General features: G+C 54.6%; 1 protein-coding gene across 10 annotated transcripts in view; it reads right to left on the reverse strand.

Moving 5' to 3' along the window:
• The window catches only part of MAP4 (microtubule associated protein 4), a 317,020-nt gene continuing 299,194 nt past the window's right edge, over positions 1-17,826 (reverse strand). For 6 of the 10 annotated variants that reach the window (XM_015422360.1, XM_015422359.1, XM_015422365.1 and 3 more), the window contains 6 exons: positions 15,198-15,290; positions 10,815-10,895; positions 6,883-6,964; positions 4,154-4,266; positions 600-762; positions 243-312 (listed from right to left, as the gene is read on the reverse strand). In XM_015422360.1, the coding sequence (XP_015277846.1) occupies positions 305-312; positions 600-762; positions 4,154-4,266; positions 6,883-6,964; positions 10,815-10,895; positions 15,198-15,290 (540 nt within the window). In that variant the 3' untranslated portion in view covers positions 243-304. Of the gene's footprint in view, positions 313-599; positions 763-4,153; positions 4,267-6,882; positions 6,965-10,814; positions 10,896-15,197; positions 15,291-17,826 lie in introns of all 10 variants that reach the window. The other 4 variants (XM_015422364.1, XM_015422362.1, XM_015422361.1 and 1 more) reach the window with 3 other exon arrangements.

Below are 17,826 nucleotides of genomic sequence, written 5' to 3' on the forward strand. Positions count from 1 at the left end.
GGGGCAGAGTCACAAGCCTTGCTGCGGGAGGGCGGCAGGCATCCCTTCGGTGAGGGAAGCCGGCTGCGGCGGCGGCGGTGGTGGCAAGGAGGCGGCGGAGGCGACGGAGCCCAGGCTCTCGCTGACAGAGGTGCTGCGCCGAGGGGAGGGGCCGCCGGGGAAGACGGGGGGGTCGGAGGCTGCGGGGTCCGCTCCGTGGTCCGTGCGGGCCTTGGCCTTCTCACGGAAGAGCAGCTTGTGGGACTCAATCTGCAGCGGGAGAGAGGGGAGAGAAGGGGCGGAAGGCGACACCAGAATGTCAGCGTTAGATGCCTGGAAAATAAAAGGGTGGAGTGGCTTCGTTAACAACATTAGCAGAGCGGCTTTGAAATAAATAAATAAATAAACACAGCCAGAAGCATCTAAGATGATCCTGTTTCAACTTGAAAGGTGCAGAGCGTGGACAAACCTGTGCCCAGAAGGCTGCGCTCCCCTCCCACCCCCCTTCTTCCTACCCCCCCACCCCCCAAAAGCATCATGGGGAGAGAGAGAGAGAGAGAGCGAGAGGGAGAGAGAGAGAGAGAAAGAGAGAGAGCGCGCAAGGGAGACCTGGCACTTACTTGTTTCTTGTATGTGAGTGTCGAAGCTCTGAATTTCCATTTGGTCACCACCGCCCTGAGCGGGCGTGGCATGCCCCACGCCATTCTCCTGGGCGGCATCGCTGCCAGGCAGGGGCGTGGGCACAGCTCCGTTCTGTGGGGCTGCCTCCTCGCCCCCCTCAGTCTATAATGAAACAATGGGGTGGGGGAGGACAATGAGGCGTCAATACAAGGATGGGGGTGGAATGGAGGGAGGTGGAGACACGCTGGAAGGAAGGAAGGCGAGGTGGGACTCCGCCCGAAAGGCCCTCGCCGACACAGGGAAGGGTACCCCACGGGGTTGAGGGGGATGCGCAGAGCCAAATGGGGGGCAGCCTGGATCCTGGCTCAACTGGACTGCACGTCCTTCAGAAGCGCCCTTGCTCAGGCTCCGGGCCTAATGCTCCTGCCTCGCCTTCCCTTCTCTCCGGTCAGTTCACGCGGCCATCGGAAAACACGGGATTCCGACACCGTTGGTAGTGGAAAGTACCACCAAGCCGCAGGTGACTTCAGGTGATCCCACGGGGTTTTCAAGGCAAGAAGTGGACAGACGAGGTTTGCCGCTGCCTGCTTCTGCACGGCGACTCGGAACTAGCTTGGTGGTCTCCAGGGTTCCCTCTAAGCTGAGTCAGTGTGAGCTAGCTCACAGTTCTTTAGCTTCCAGCTCACACATTTCTAACTTCGCTCAGGAAGGATGTGGCTCCAGAGCAAACTAATTATTGCAGCAGCCAAATCGCTCGCTCACAACTTTAATGCTAGTCGCAGTTTGGTGTAGTGGTTAAGTGCGCGGACTCTAATCTGGGAGAACCGGGTTTGATTCCCCACTCCTCCACTCGCACCTGGCTGGATGACCTTGGGCAAGCCATATCTCTGGCACAGCTGTTCTTGAAAAAGAGCAGTTTCTGTCAAGAGTTCTCACAGCCCCACCTACCTCACAGGGTGTCTGTTGTGGGGAGGGGAAGGGAAAGGAGTTTGTAAGCCGCTCTGAGACACCTTTGGGTAGTGAAGGGCGGGGTATAAATCCAATCTCTTCTCTTCTTCTTCTCTTCATAAAGCAGAATTTTTGCTCACAAGACTCCACAGCTCAGAGGGAGCATTGGGGGTCTCCCATCCGAGTACCAAGCAGGGCTGACCCTTTTAGCTTCCGAGGTCCAGGGGTCATTTCGAGGGGGAACGAGCCGGAACGGCGTTCCGGGAGTAACAAGCCCAGGCGTTGGGTTGGCTGGGGAAGGGGAGGACAGGCAGACATGTCCCCCTTTGTCCCCTGAGCCTCTCTGCTTTTGCGGAGAAACTTGGGGAGGTTTGTCTGGGGGATTTAGATGCCTTTCTTTCCCTTCCCCATCTGGGAGAAGATCCGGCAGGGAACCCAGGCGTCCTTGCAGGCCTGCCCTTAGCCAGGGGGTGTGGCATATGCAAATGAGCCCCTGCACCTCTTTTTTCTACGAAATGGCCCCGGCCAAGGTCTGACGAGATTGGGCTAGCTGGAGCCCTCCAGGTCAAGGCAAGAGACGGCCAGAGGCGCTTGGCCACTGCCTGCCTCTGCATACCGGCCCTGGGCTTCCGTGGTGGTCTCCCATCCAGGGCTGACCCGACATAAGAACATCAGAGAAGCCAATGCTGGATCAGGCCAGTGGCCCATCCAGTCCAACACTCCATGTCACACAGTGGCCAGAAATACCAGGGGCCATCAGGAGGTTGCCCCCCCCTCAAGCACGAAGAATACAGAGCATCCTTTGCCCCAGCCTGAGAGTTCCTATCTGTACCTTGTGACTAACAGCCACTGATGGACCTCTGCTCCATATGCTTATCCATAAGAACATAAGAGAAGCCAGTGTTGGATCAGGCCAATGGCCCATCTAGTTCAACACTCTGTGTCACACAGTGGCCAGAAATACCAGGGGCCATCAGGAGGTCCAGCAGTGGGGCCAGGACACTAGAAGCCCTCCCACTGTCCCCCCCCCCAAGCACCAAGAAGACAGAGCATCCCTTGCCCCAGAGTCCTTATCTATACCTTGTGGCTAAGAGGTACTGATGGACCTCTGCTGCATGTGTTTATCCATAAGAACATAAGAGAAGCCAGTGTTGGATCAGGCCAATGGCCCATCTAGTCCAACACTCTGTGTCACACAGTGGCCAGAAATACCAGGGGCCCTCAGGAGGTCCACCAGTGGGGCCAGGACATTAGAAGCCCTCCCACCCTGCGTCACTTCTGAAATCTAACGAGGTCAGGCCAGTCTGGGCCCTCCCAGGTCACCGCGACACCACTACAACTGTTACCTGTTTTAGCAGAACGAGGGACATGGCTAAAATCACTGCTGTCGCAAATGGACTTTTGTCCTTTACTTGGTAATACTGGGATTTTACATAATGATGTCTCGCCCCGAACTTCCTGCGTTTCATAAGCATTTGACCCTGCTGATTACATTTTTCATATATACATACATATGTCTGCACGCTTTACAAGGAGATATTCTAGACGTAATCCCCAGCCTCGGTCAGACCACCCGTGGGAACTCAGTCCGACAAACGCAAGGACGCCCAGGGCACGAGGAGAGACCACCTTCCCCGGCCGATCCTCTGATGCAGAGAAGCAAAAAAACGGTGCGCAGGGGGAAAAACACCCCCCAACCAGTGTTCCCTCTCAGCTGAGTCAGTGTGAGCCAGCTCACGGTTCTTTAGCCTCCGGCTCACACGTTTTTGTCTCCGCTCGGGAAGGAGGGCTCCAGAGCAAGCTAATTTGTGCAGCGGCCAAATCGCTCGCTCACAACTTTTATGCCAGTGGCTCACAAAGTAGAATTTTTGGTCACAGGACTCCACGGCTTAGAGGGAGCATTGCCCCCAACTCCCAAGCATCACCCGCTGGGTGCTGACGTGGGGGAGGGCGGGGCTGGGCTTTGCAAACTCTGCCTAGTCTTGCTAGACCCCCCCTCCCGGTTATCTGTCAGGGCTGCCTCAGTAGGGAGAGAGGCCGGTGGGAGAGAGAAAGGAAGAGGAAGCGGGAGGCAGGGGCGGATGAAGGCTCCCTGGTGCCCTCAGCACTGACCCATCTTGGTGCCCCCCTCCTTTCCACACTGACCCCCAGGCCGTTTTAGTGGATGACCTGTCTGACCAGATAGACAATGCAGGTCGCAGCAATGCAAACATCTATTCATACGATGACACAATAGACTGTACAAACTAAGCTTTCCCCCAACTTTGTGGCGCCCCCTTCGGCCCTGGTGCCCTAAGCACGTGCCTAGTCTGCTTCGTGGTCCATCCACCCCCGGTGGGAGGTGAGGGAGAAGGAGAGCCAGCCAGCCAGCCATCCTCCGGCCCCTCTGCAACCTGGAGCCCGCTCGCTCTCTCCTCCTTACAGACCCCTGACGGAGTTAGCCCCGAGGCTCTGCTCAGCTCCTTCCTTCGTGGGGCACCGTGAAGATGGAGATGGCGGTGGCGATGAGGGGAGGGGGGGGACAGGACAGGACGGAGTGGCCACACACGGGGGGTGGGGGGGGCAGGGAGGGAGCCAACCCCGAGTTCTGCCCGGGGACACCTACCTTCACAGCGCCCCCTGCCGGCACGTGGCCCACGTTGTCCAGAGAGCCCACTTTGGCCTGGGCCTTTTCCTTGAAGTTCAGCTTCTGGTTTTCAATCTTGATATCTCCACCCCCTGGAACGAGCAAAGGAAGCAGGACGTTATTTCCTGGGAGCCGGGGGCGGGCGGCGTTCCCCACTGCAGGGGCTGGCTTGGTGGCAGCGGACGCATCTCGCGTTCAGAATCCCCTGCCGGTACCTCCAGTGGCAAGATCTCCGGTAAGAAAGGAGGCCTCGGAGAACGGCTGCCCATTTCGATCAAGCTGGGCAGCCGTATTAGACTGTCTGTAGCAGTAGAAAAGAGCCAGAGTCCAGGAGCGCCTTAAAGACTCACAAAATTAGTGGCCGGCAGCAGTGTTCCGTCTAAGCTGAGTTGGTGTGAGCTAGCTCACAGCTTTTTAGCCTCCGGCTCACACATTTCTGTGTTTGCTCAGGAAGGGATGGCTCCAGAGCACACTAATTGATGCAGCAGCCAAATCGCTCGCTCGCTCGCTCGCAGCTTTAATGCCAGGAGCTCACAAAGTAGAATTTTTGCTCACAAGCAGTGTTCCCTTTAAGCTGAGTTGGTGTGAGCCAGCTCACAGCTTTTTAGCCTCCAGCTCACACGTTTCTGTCTTCGCTCAGGAAGGGATGGCTCCAGAGCAAACTAACTGATGCAGCAGCCAAATCGCTCGCTCACAGCTTTAATGCCAGGAGCTCACAAAGTAGAATTTTTTGCTCACAAGCAGTGTTCCCTCTAAGCTGGCTCCAGAGCAAACTAATTGATGCAGTAGGCAAACCGCTCGCTCACAGCTTTAATGCCAGGAGCTCACAAAAGTAGAATTTTTGCTCACAAGACTCCACAGCTTAGGGGGGTCCTTGGTGGCCAGGTAGGAGCTTTCGTGAGTCACTGCTCACTTTTCAGATACTGAATCTCCTCCCCGGCCACAGATTTCTGTCCGTCTCTCAGGTGCTCCTGGGCTCTGGCTCTTTTCTGCTGCTGCCGGGTTGAGCACAGCATACTGAGCTAGACGAACCCACGGTCATCCACTGGCTGTGGTGACTCAGCAAGCGGACTGCATTTGGGGCCTGGCGGCCCAGGCCTGGCCTGCCCTTTCTAGTTCGGGCAGCCAACTCCCACTGCTGACCGATGCCACCTCTGCAGCATGGCCGGGGCGACACGCGCAGCATCGAGCGGGTCACTGGGGCTCTCCACACCTCCCCGGACAGTGCGCAGCGGGTGCCTTAGATCAGTCCCGTCACCTGAGCCTGCCGCGTCCGTCCACGGGAAGGGGCCACGATGGCTCAGTGGGAACGGAGGAGGGCTACAGTACAGGATCCGGCTTCGGCAAAGCTGTTCCTATTGGTTTATGTTTACAGGTCCACAAATCAACATCTGTTAGTGATTCCTGGCCCCAGGGATGTCCGACTAGCCTCGACCCAGAGCCCTGGCCCCTGCCTAGTGGAATGAGCTCCTGTGTGAGATCAGGGCCCTGCGGGACCTACTACAGTTCCGCGGGTCCTGCGAGACGGAGCTCTTCCGCCGGGCATTTGGTTGAGGCAGCGGATGTCGTCCCCCCCCCCCGGCTTCTCTGGCCTTAGTTCTTCTGGCCCAACTTTTCTGGCCGATTGTCCATCAGTGGCCCGAGTCGGATGGGTCATCTGATCGCTTTATGGTGACACGGTATTTTATGATCTATATGTAAATTGTTGTTTTAACGTCATCTTAAGCGTATTATTTAATTGCTGGGGAGGGCGGTATATAAATCTAATAAAATAAATAAATAAATAACTTATTAAAGCATTTCTATCCCAGCTTTCCTTGTAGTTTAAGGCGGCCTTCCAATAACAGTTAACAGCCATTTCCAGTGAAAACCAGAAATAAAACTGTCACCTCCAAATCTCTACTCCCTTCCCACTCTTTATGGCCAGGGTCCAGCCTACCTGAGGGACCGCCTTTCTCCATATGTTCCCCCAAGGGCACTACGGTCGGGGTGTGTGTGTGTGTGTGTCATCTCCCGGAAATTCCAGGCCCGAGAGACGTTAAATTTGTGGTGACCAGGACCAGGGCATTTTTGGTGGCGGCTCCTACCTGGTGGAAGGAGCTCCCGGAAGAGATCCGGGCCCTGCGGGACCTCTCTCAGTTCCGCAGGGCCTGCAAGACGGAGCTCTTCCACCAGGCCTTTGAGTAGGAGCCACTGCCACCAGTCCAACACTCTGTGTCACACAGTGGCCAAAAATACCAGGGGTCATCAGGAGGTCCAGCAGTGGGGCCAGGACGCCAGAAGCCCTCCCACTGTTGCCCCCCCCCTCAAGCACCAGAGGCAGCGAACTGGGAGGCTCCGGGACTCAGCCTATCAATGGCAGACACGGAGTGCTCGTGACACTCCAAGGGTGGGCTGCCCACCTTTGAATTGGCACCACCGTTTATCGCACTGGCCACCGGGTACAGTCACGGAGCCTCCCAGGACCGCCTCCGTGCGAGCCACAGAGGTCTTAGCTCTTACAGTTCCAGAGGGCCTTTGATTAGGAGCTGCCAGTACCACTACCACCGCCACCAATTGTATTGGCAACAACGGGGTAAGGGGACAGCCCTATGAAGATCAAATCACGGCATCACCATGGATCGGTTCCGCTGGATGGGGGACGAACAACATCTACGGGACATTATCCTCCCCCGGCAATCCTCCCTCCCTCCCTCCCCCTTTCTCACCTGGCTTGTGCTTGAGATTTGCCTTTGAGCCGCACTTGGAGGACACTTTGGAGAGATCGATCTTCTTGTTCAGGATCTGCACCTGCGGAGCGGCGGGAGGAAAGAAAAGATCTGCCTCAGGGAGGAGGGAGTCCGCTGCTGCTCTGTAAGAGTCCCCGAACACCAGCACTGCTGTGTCGCCGCCACCCCATCGCCTGCTCCCGGGTGGACGGCTAGAGCCGGAGGTACTCCGGGGACCCACGAGAAAGAGGTGCTCATGCAAGAGAGGACCGGGGGCTCTCCGAAGGCCCCCCACCCCCCCAACAGGCAGCACAAAGCTAGCATCCTGCAGAGACCCGGAGGGGGGAGCGTGGCCAGGGAGGACAGCGTCGTGACTAGCGAGAGCACTGAATGTTATAAGGTGCACTGTAAAACACTTTACAGTATTATTATTATTATTAGAAATAACAATAATAATTGCAACAGTGATCAGACCAGTGCCAGGCGTGCTAAACCCACCAGCTCAGTCGTTGAGACCCTCTTGCTTTGGGGGACGGAAGAGGCTGTGCCACGCTGTGGGGAGGGGCCGTGGCTCGGTGGGAGAGCATCTGCTCAGTGCGCAGAAGGTCCCCGGTTCAATCCCCGGCAGCGTCTCCAGCTAAAAGGGACCAGGCAGGAGGTGACGTGAAAGACCTCCGCCTGAGACCCTGGAGAGCTGTAAAGAGGGGCCGTGGCTCAATCGGAGAGGATCTGCTTATTCCGCAGAAGGTCCCTGGTTCAATCCCCGGCGGCGTCTCCAGCTAAAAGGGACCAGGCAGGAGGTGATGTCAAAAATCCCAGCCTGAGACCCTGGAGAGCGGCTGCCGATCTGAGCAGACGATACTGACTGCGATGGACCAGTGGTCTGATTCGGTATTAGGCGGCTTCCTGCGTTGGGCCTAAACAGCCCCCTGCCCTCGCAGTGTAGAAGCCCTATCAAAAAAAAACCACATTCCGTGCCGGGAATATATTATGCGCAGGGGCATAATGCATTCCAAGTTCCAAAGAACTTGAGGGGCAGAGTGGGAGAGACAAACGAAGGGGTAGGGAGGGAACGGAGGTGAAGGTGGCCTCTGGGAGGCAACAAGGGGAGGGGGAACCACGGAGGGTCCCTGAAGCCCCCCCCCCCGAAGGCTCTGCCGAGCCCCGTCTGAGCCCTCGCTGGCAGCACCTCCCCAGAGTGCCCGTAAGGGGGAGATGTTCCGCCAGGCTCTGGGTCGAAGACAGCAACTGTTTCCACTCTCGCGGGAACACTTTTATGCTCTCCAGATCAGTTGTCCCCCCTCCTTCTCTGCCCGTGGGGTGGCCGGGCAATCGGGAATGGGATGGGGAAGTTTTTAGTTTGCCATCTGGAGTTCTAATTTGTCTACTGGCAGGGCTATTTTTGGGCAGGAACATGCAGGAACGCTGGCTCCCGAGTTGGCCACGCCCAGCAGGAACTCATTAGCATAACAGGCCACACCCAACAGCAGGAACTCATTAGGATTGGCTACATTAGGGGTGTGTGGCCTAACATGCAAAGGAGCTCCTGCTACAAAAAAAAGGCCCTGGGTTTGGACAACAAACAAGGTAAACAGAATAAGAAGGGAAAAGTGGGTGTGGCTGGATGAGCACACTTCTGGTAACATGGGGGTGTGGCCTAATGTGCTGTCAGGGGTGTGGCCCAATATGCTAATGAGTTTCTGCTGCTGGGTGTGGCCTATTATCCTAATGAGTTCCTGCTGGGCTTTTTCTACAAAAAGAGCCCTGTCTGGTATTAACGTATGGTTTTTTTTATAGTGGTGTCTTCATTCACTGTGGTACATTGCCCAGAGCCAAACGGTAGCGATTCAGAAACCTTGGGCAAGACCAAACTGGCCTAAACACTGTCGACTGATGTCCCCACGTCAATCAAGACAGGGGAGCTGGGGCTTCTGATTATTTAACGGCGTGAGCTGGGATGATGGCAGAAGCGACCATGTGCCGCAAACGAAGCCCCTGAATTCCCTTGCTCTGCTGTCCCCACATCTCCAACGCAGCGTAACCAGTGTCTCCTCTAAGCTGAGTCAGTGTACGCTAGCTCATAGTTTTTTAGCCTCCGGCTCACACATTTTTGTCTTAGCCCAGGAAGGAGGGCTCCAGAGCAAACTAATTGATGCAGTAGCCAAATTGCTTGCTCACAACTTTAATGCCAGCAGCTCACGAAGTAGAATTTTTGGTCACAGGACTCCACAGCTTAGAGGGAGCATTGAGCGTAATCCACCCACGGTTTGGGCAAGAACTGCAAATACATCCTTGTGCCGCTCGACACCAATGTCGATGCTTCTGTAGAAACTTGGGGAACGACACAAAGGCACGGGAAGTACTTCGGCGGGGCCGAGGAGGCTGCTTCAGCTACTGCTTCCTCCAGGAAATGAACCGTCTCAGCTGTACTGTGCAGACTGAGGGCCCGTCTCACCTCCTGGCTATGTGCACACTGTGTCCGCAAGCAACATGAACTCCTGCTTGGCAGAGAAGTCGGTGCCGGAAGGGCAGATGGACAGCAGAGTATTTAAACACCTCTGCATAACTTGAGTGCTATTAGATTCAGGTGGGTAGCCGTGTTGGTCTGAAGCCACAGAAAGTTTTGAGTCCAGAGGCACCTTTAAGACTAACAAAGTTTAATTCTGGGCATCAGCTTTTGTGTGCATGCACACTAGAACAAAGTTTAATTCTGGGCATCAGCTTTTGTGTGCATGCACACTAGAACAAAGTTTAATTCTGGGCATCAGCTTTTGTGTGCATGCACACTAGAACAAAGTTTAATTCTGGGCATCAGCTTTTGTGTGCATGCACACTAGAACAAAGTTTAATTCTGGGCATCAGCTTTTGTGTGCATGCACACTAGAACAAAGTTTAATTCTGGGCATCAGCTTTTGTGTGCATGCACACTAGAACAAAGTTTAATTCTGGGCATCAGCTTTTGTGTGCATGCACACTAGAACAAAGTTTAATTCTGGGCATCAGCTTTTGTGTGCATGCACACTAGAACAAAGTTTAATTCTGGGCATCAGCTTTTGTGTGCATGCACACTAGAACAAAGTTTAATTCTGGGCATCAGCTTTTGTGTGCATGCACACTAGAACAAAGTTTAATTCTGGGCATCAGCTTTTGTGTGCATGCACACTAGAACAAAGTTTAATTCTGGGCATCAGCTTTTGTGTGCATGCACACTAGAACAAAGTTTAATTCTGGGCATCAGCTTTTGTGTGCATGCACACTAGAACAAAGTTTAATTCTGGGCATCAGCTTTTGTGTGCATGCACACTAGAACAAAGTTTAATTCTGGGCATCAGCTTTTGTGTGCATGCACACTAGAACAAAGTTTAATTCTGGGCATCAGCTTTTGTGTGCATGCACACTAGAACAAAGTTTAATTCTGGGCATCAGCTTTTGTGTGCATGCACACTAGAACAAAGTTTAATTCTGGGCATCAGCTTTTGTGTGCATGCACACTAGAACAAAGTTTAATTCTGGGCATCAGCTTTTGTGTGCATGCACACTAGAACAAAGTTTAATTCTGGGCATCAGCTTTTGTGTGCATGCACACTAGAACAAAGTTTAATTCTGGGCAATAAGCTTTTGTGTGTGTGCACACTTGAAGTGTGCCTGCACACGAAAGCTGATGCCCAGAATGAAACTTTGTTGGTCTTAAAGGTGCCTCTGGACTCAAACTTTGTTCTATAATTGCTATTCTTTGGATTACGGGGAGGTTAAGCCATCTTGTAAGGAGTGACTGTACAGGAAAAAAAGAAACCGAGGCCTCCGGGAGGGCCAGATCCTGCAAAACCATGACGTGTCGACTCCAACCCGGGGGGGAGGGAACATGAAACTGATCATAGGTGAAACTCCATCACATCAAAGCCCGAGCTGGCGGCTGTGGCGGTTTTACTCACATCGGTTTTGCCCTGGCTGGGCTTGGGGCCGGTGGACGGCTGGGAGTGGCTGCCCGAAGCTGGCCTTTGGGCATTTGGAACCTGAAAACGATAAGCACTTTACTCTCCGTTCTGCACGTGCGGACAGTTCTCGGTCTGCGTTTTGAGGGGGGGGGTGGCCGTGGGAGGGAGGGGGAGACAGCCAAGTGGGGAAAGGGGGCAGGGACAACTGCGGCACGCAGGGTTTTAAGCATGATCTGGGACGTATCCCTACCAAGCGCTTTTGCGTCACCTAGAGCAGGCCCCTGCAAAGGACTTTCCTCTGCAACTACTTTGAATGGGAATGGGAAGAGAGCAAGCAAGCCTGCGCGAAGGAGGAAAGGTTCCCTATATAAGAGACAACGTGAGAAGCGGCAAGGACAGAAGACGCGGTTTTCTATAGCGGAGCCTCCGCCTCCCTCGGCCGAAGCTCAAGAGCATCTGAACGTCTCTTGAAATGTCTTCCCAGCAGCGTTGGGGACTGAGCAAGTCGCAGGGGCCTACGGAGACCAGAGCCCTGCCGCTCCGGAGAAGCACCTGAACCATATCAGCAAGGGGCGGGAAGCCGCTGCAGTAGCTAGAGCGGATTCTGTACCTGAGGGCTGGCGAGTGGTGCCAGACCTGTTTACCTCCCGCTCTCCCTGTTCCCGCAAAACATAGGAGCCACCCAAGGATATCCCCTATGGGAGAACTGCAGAAGAACTTCACCCCTTCCCTGCTGAGAAGAAACCCAAAACGCTCTGGGAGAATTAGCTTCCTTTAACGCCACGGGTTGGGCTGACCGGCACAGAAGGAACCCTGAAGGCCCACACAGCCAGCAGAAGAAGAAGAAAGAAGAAGAAAGAAGGAGAAAGAAGAAGAAAGAAGAAGAAAGAAGAAGAAGAAGAAGAAAGAAGAAGAAAGAAGAAGAAGAAGAGGAGATTGGGTTTATAGCCTGCCCTTCACTACCCAAAGGAGTCTCAGAGCGGCTTACAAACTCCTTTCTCTCCCCCCGTCCCCACAACAGAAGACACCCTGTGAGGTCGGTGGGGCTGAGAGAGCTCTTGACAGAAACTGCTCTTTTTTCAAGAACAGCTTTGCCAGAACTACGGCTTGCCCAAGGTCATCCGGCAGGTGCAACTGGAGGAGTGGGGAATCAAACCCGGTTCTCCCAGATTAGAGTCCGCGCACTTAACCACCACACCAAACTGGGACCTTTAAGACCAACAAAAAACCCTCACCAGGGAAAGGCCATCTCGGGGCAACACGGTCGTCTTGTTCTCCACACAGGCAGCTGCTCTCTGCGCCTGGCTCCCCTTGACTCATTTCCTTCATTTCCACCCTGCCTTTCTCCCCCAATGAGGACCCAAGCTGTCTCCTCCCATTTTATCCTCACAACAACCCTGCACGGTAGGTCATGCTTAAGAGTACGCAACGGGCCCATGGTCACCCAGCAAGCTTCCATGGCAGAGCGGTCGCTCGAACATGGTTCTCCCAGATCCTGTTGTGACGCTGCGACCTCCACACCAGGCGGAAGATCACATGAGAGCCCACCTTTGTTTTGAAGGCAGTGTCTCTGGAGAGTAAGCCACTCCGCGTGTTGGAAAGCTCCCCCTCCCCCCAAAGATTACACAGAGGTGACCGGGACACATCCTGCCCCCTTTGCATGGACCCCCTGGGCCACCGTCCTCAAGCGAAAGGAAGCCCGGACAGCAAACGCAGCAGCGACTAAGGCTCAGACTGGTTAACTGCAACAAGGAAGGGGTCAGAAGCCCCCAGCCCTGGTCGTTCTACAGTAGGCAATCAGGAACCTCCACGCCACAAGCCACGTCAGCGATGGGGGTGGGGGATTTTGGTCAAGAGCACAGCTGTGGGGCGAACCCCGTTCTCCGAAACAAGCCCTCCCCCCCCCCGAGAAAAGCAGCAGTGAAGTCAGCCGTCTGCAAAACGCAAGCCGCGGAAGGCCCCGGCCAGGGAAAGGGGAGCGCAGAAGTCGGGTCCCCGCCCCTGAAACACACAGCGGTGATGACACGGAAGAAGCACAGAGCGTGGCACGGAGGGGAAAAGGTTCAGCTTCCTCGCTGTAAAAAACATTATTTTTAGGCACGCGGGCCCGAAAGTGGGCGAGCGTAATGCCTGTAGAAACCCCAGTAGCCAGGAAAAAGTGGCTGAATAAGGTTTCCGTGTGTCTGTTTCAGTGGCCTTGTGGCCACTGCCAAAACCGTAAAGGTAAAGGTAAAGGTTCCCTTGCTCGAAAGCCAGTCGAATCCGACTCTAGGGTTGCGGTGCTCATCTCCGTTTCAAAGCCGAAGAGCCAGCGCTGTCCGAAGACGTTTCCGTGGTCATGTGGCCGGCATGACTAAACACAAAGGCGCACGGAACGCTGTTACCTTCCCACCGAAGTGGTACCTATTTATCTACTTGCAATCTACTTGTAACTGCACACAAATGGCCCCCCCTCCCCAATACAGAATTATGTAGAATAAAAAATGGCAACGGCATTCTCATGATATTCCATACTGGTGAACGAATTCTGCTGGGTGAAGAACACGAATACTGCTGCCATTCGGAGCCCGCAGCCCTGAACTAAGCGTCTTCGTATGCGGAACCCACCCACTCCGTCACCAGCTGTGAGAACTGACTTAATCTGTGTCATTGATACCCCACCTTTCAACCCAGTGGGGACCCCAAGGCTGCTTACATCATTCTCCTCTCTTCCTTCTTATCCTCAAAACTACCTTGTGAGGTCGGTGAGGCTGAGAGGGTGCGACTGGCCCAAGGTCACCCAGCGAGCTTCCTTGGCACAGCTGGATTCGAACTCACGTCTCCCAGATTCTAGTCTGAACATCTTATCTGCTACACCGCCCTGGCCGGCCCAGAACCAGTTGCCAGCTGGGGTCTCCAGAAACTGTCCTGGCCTCAAAGAGCACCCACTGAAAACACGCTGAGCTCACGGTAGCTTGACCCGAGCTACGCCAGGATAAAGCCCAACCCTTTCTGTGGGCACCCACCGTGACAGTGAATCCCCAGCGGACCCCTCCACTTGCTAACCTTCAAAGCGAGGGCAAGACTGTCGGGAAACAGAGCTCACTCCAGAACAGCCCTTTTCCAGGCACCTGCACCCAGCTCATGAAGGAAACAGGAGCTAAGAACATGAGAAGATTAGTTGGTGTAGGTTTTCCGGGCTGTATGGCCGTGGCCTTGCCATACAGCCTGGAAAATCTACAACAACTAATTAACTCTGGTCGTGAAAGCCTTTGACAAAGATGGGTGCCTCTTCTGATGTTATGCCTTTGACATAACATCAGAAGAGCCCTGCTGGATCAGACCAGGGAGGGTCCCTCTAGTCCAGCCTCCCGTCTCACACAGGGGCCAGCCAGTTCCTCTGGAGGACCAACGACAGGGCAGAGAGGCCGAGGCCTTCCCCTGAGAAGAACACTAGAAGAGCCCTGCTGGATCAGACCAGGGAGGGTCCCTCTAGTCCAGCCTCCCGTCTCACACAGGGGCCAGCCAGTTCCTCTGGAGGACCAACGACAGGGCAGAGAGGCCGAGGCCTTCCCCTGAGAAGAACACTAGAAGAGCCCTGCTGGATCAGACCAGGGAGGGTCCCTCTAGTCCAGCCTCCCGTCTCACACAGGGGCCAGCCAGTTCCTCTGGAGGACCAACGACAGGGCAGAGAGGCCGAGGCCTTCCCCTGAGAAGAACACTAGAAGAGCCCTGCTGGATCAGACCAGGGAGGGTCCCTCTAGTCCAGCCTCCCGTCTCACACAGGGGCCAGCCAGTTCCTCTGGAGGACCAACGACAGGGCAGAGAGGCCGAGGCCTTCCCCTGAGAAGAACACTAGAAGAGCCCTGCTGGATCAGACCAGGGAGGGTCCCTCTAGTCCAGCCTCCCGTCTCACACAGGGGCCAGCCAGTTCCTCTGGAGGACCAACGACAGGGCAGAGAGGCCGAGGCCTTCCCCTGATGTTGCCTCCTGGAACTGGGATGCAGAGGACTAGTTCCTCTGACCATTCCCTTTAGTCACCATGGCTAGTAGCCACTGATAGACCTCTCCAAATGCTTCCCGGCTAGCAGTGCTTCAGAAGAGGCACCCATCTCTTGTGAAGACCCGCTGTACACCGTCTCGACCTCACAGACGGCTAAACGTCCCTGTACCGCAGCCTTCATTTCGAGGCATCCCCTCACCCAGTGCCTTTGTCCCTTCCTGAATCTTACTCCCAAAGAAAAATGCCCTGCTTCCTTTCTGATATGGGAAAAGAACACGCACACAAATACACACGCACACACACATATATATAGGCACACACAGACAAGCACACTACGGTCCAAACCCGGAGAGGAGTTAGTGGAAAGAGACGGCTGTCCAGTGCCCTCGGATACTCACATTCCCACCTCCAGGGACGTGCTTAATATTGTCCTTGGACCCGCACTTGGACTGGACGTGGCTGTAGCTGGCTTTTTTGGAGATTATCTGGACCTGGAGTGTCACAGAGACGGAGAGAATGACACAAGGAAAGAGGGCTGGTTAGAATCCTCTGGTGGGAGCTAGTCTCGGGCGCGGCGGACGGAGGGGGACAGAGAGAGAGAGCGGTGTTAGGACTCCAACCTGGTCGAGGATTAAGTGTGAACAAACTCGGACGAGGAAGGGACAGCAAGAGAGAGAGAGAGAGAGAGAGAGAGAGAGAGAGAGAGAGAGAGAACAAATGGACACATGAGATGGCGAGGCAGACAGTGTTAGTGGCAGCGGCATTCTCGGGGCTGGCACGGAGCGACTTGGGGGAGGGCCAGCTTTCTAAGAAAGGGTCTCTCTGGTTGTTCGGCCTCATTCTCTGACGGCAGGTAGAGGAGAGATCCTGGTCGGCGGATGAATACCAGGGTCCCCACCAGTCTAAGCTGAGTGAGCGTGAGCCAGCTCACAGTCTTTTAGCCTCTGGCTCGCACGTTTTTGTCTCCGCTCAGGCAGGATGGCTCCAGAGCCAACCAAGTTATGCAGCAGCCAAATCGCTCGCTCGCCACTTGAATGCCGGTAAGCCCACAAAGCGGAATTTCTGCTCGCTAGACTCCCCAGCTTAGAGGGAGCGTTGGTCCCCACGCTTGCAGGGCTCGCTGTTTAACTGGCAAGCCCAGAGGCCGCCGAGATATTTTAAGCATGCAGAGCCAGAGTGTTTCGGAGGGCAGCTGCCTTGGTCTGCGGTAGAACAGTTTATGCAAAACAGGATATTTTGCACTTCCATTTTTTTTACTCAAGTGAGAATTTATTGAGCTTTTAGGTTAGTGGTTTTATACGCCTACTAAAATGTGAACTTTCATGCATACCACAGGGCATCCTTGTGACCTCTGAACAGCTTAGAGTTAAGGGGCCTTGTGTATTCTCTCCCATAGCAACCATCTTACTGGATGAGTCTGAGCTCTATCTGCGCAGTCCAGCGTTCTTTGCAAGAATCCCAACCGCCAGTGGACGCAGGATGGCTCACCAGGTCAGCAGTCCACGGGTGGAGCTTTTGGAAAGTCGGAAGGCCAACTTTTGCTTGCGTTACTAACAACCTCGAGGACTTGTACTTCACTGGAGATGGGAAGAGGCCTTCATGTCTTGCCTCTCTACGTTTTGCAACTGCACTTCTTTGGCTTTCTGCGGAAGAAGAGTCACCTGACCCATCCAAGGCAGGGCTGACAGCCTGTAATCTAACTGATGCAGCCCTGAATCCAGCTGTCCTCGTCTGCATTTGGAAGATGCTGGACGACTTTGTCAACGCCACCTGGGCCGAATCAATCCCCCTTAGCCTCTTTCTGCGGAGAAACCCCATATTGGATATTCACACTGTGTGTGCTTTCCATGCTGTGAATGCAGCAAATGTTGTTGTCGTTCAGTCACACAGTCGAGTCCGACTCTTCGTGACCCCATGGACCACATCATGCCAGGCCTTCCGGTCTTCCGCCGTCCTCTGAAGTTGGCTCAACTTCATGTTCGTTGCATCGATGACACTGTCCAACCATCTCATCCTTTGCCGTCCCCGTCTTCTTTGACCTTCAGTCTTTCCCAGCATCAATACACACACACAAATGTGGGGTTCTCACCTGGGGCTTGAATAATTGCTTTTGGTGTAGCAAGATGATTTCCCCACAAGAACAGAACGAATGAGTCTCTTGTCTCATTTTCCAGTGCTCACACTTTCCCCTCACTGTGAAGGGAGAAAGGTGCTACAGAGGGTAGTTCATAAGAACATCAGAACAGCCCGGCTGGGTCAGACCAGTGAGGGTCCATCCTGTCTCACACGGTGGCCAGACAGTTCCTCTGGAGAGCCAACAACAGGGCCGAGAGGCCGAGGCCTTCCCCTGATGAGAACACCAGAAGAGCCCTGCTGGATCAGACCAATGAGGGTCCATCTAGTCCAGCCTCCCGTCTCACACGGTGGCCAGCCAGTTCCTCTGGAGGGCCAACAACAGGGCAGAGAGGCAGAGGCCTTCCCCTGAGAAGAACCTCAGAAGAGCCCTGCAGGGTCAGACCAGTGAGGGTCCATCTAGTCCAGAATCCTTTTCTCACACAGGGGCCAGCCAGTTCCTCTGGAGGACCAGCAACTGGGCAGAGAGGCCGAGGCCTTCCCCCTGATAAGGAACCTCAGAAGAGCCCTGCTGGATCAGACCAGGGAGGGTCCATCTAGTCCAGCTCACACAGTGGCCAACCAGTTCCTCTGCGGGGGCCAGCAACAAGATATAGAGGCCAAAGTTGCCTCCTGGCTCTGCGATTCAGAGGTTTAGTGCTTCTGAATGGGAAGGTTCCCCTTAGTAGCCACTGATAGACTTATCCTCCATGAATCTATCTAATTCCCTTTTCGAGCTGTTTATTCCTGAGGCAGTCACTATATTTTCTGGCAGCAAATCCCACCTTTTAATCACTCTCTGCATAAAGTAGTATTTTCTTTTGTCCGACCTGAACCTACTGCCCATCGGCTTCATCGGATGCCCTCAAATTCTGGTATTTTGGGAGAGGGCACCACCTGAATGTGGCATCACAC

Source organism: Gekko japonicus, unplaced genomic scaffold (genome assembly GCF_001447785.1).
Source record: "Gekko japonicus isolate JY-2015 unplaced genomic scaffold, Gekko_japonicus_V1.1 scaffold915, whole genome shotgun sequence".
NCBI classification, from domain to species: Eukaryota; Metazoa; Chordata; class Lepidosauria; order Squamata; family Gekkonidae; genus Gekko; species Gekko japonicus.